The 420-nt window shown below is 50.0% G+C and overlaps 1 protein-coding gene across 2 annotated transcripts in view; it reads left to right on the forward strand.

Moving 5' to 3' along the window:
• The window catches only part of LOC119587972, a 35,733-nt gene extending 35,319 nt beyond the window's left edge, over positions 1 to 414 (forward strand). For both annotated transcript variants that reach the window (XM_037936685.1, XM_037936686.1), the window contains exon 6: positions 117 to 414. In XM_037936685.1, coding sequence (XP_037792613.1) covers positions 117 to 350 — 234 coding nt within the window. In that variant the 3' untranslated portion in view covers positions 351 to 414. The remainder of the gene's footprint in view (positions 1 to 116) is intronic.
• Positions 415 to 420: the final 6 nt, after the last annotated feature.

Here is a 420-nt window from a genome sequence, read left to right on the forward strand (position 1 = left end):
GATACGACTGATCCTCATAATGTGAGGTATATTATTCAGAAAAAAATAGCCTTGCTGGGCTCTCTTTAACTGCACTGGTTTTTAATCGAGACCTTTTTTTTCTGCATTTTTTCCAGGACGACTTCTTGCTGCGTCACTACGACAAGGGTCCGTGCAAGAACAAGCTAGGCCACAGTCGAGCCTCGGTCCTGTGGCATCGAGCTCAGGTCATAGGCATCTTCGCAGGCTTCGGTCTCCTCCTGGTCGTGGCGTCGCCCCTGCTCTTGTTCGTGGGTCCGTGTCTCCTGTGCTGCAAGTGCAAACCCTGCTCCAAGCATGAGTCGGAGGAGGATAGCTTATACGGCATCTGAGAGCCAGGCCGAACCTTCAGCGTTGTCACTTAAAGCCAAAGATTATGTTTTGGAGGAACTTTCCGTTTTA

Source organism: Penaeus monodon, chromosome 23 (genome assembly GCF_015228065.2).
Source record: "Penaeus monodon isolate SGIC_2016 chromosome 23, NSTDA_Pmon_1, whole genome shotgun sequence".
Classification (NCBI taxonomy): domain Eukaryota; kingdom Metazoa; phylum Arthropoda; class Malacostraca; order Decapoda; family Penaeidae; genus Penaeus; species Penaeus monodon.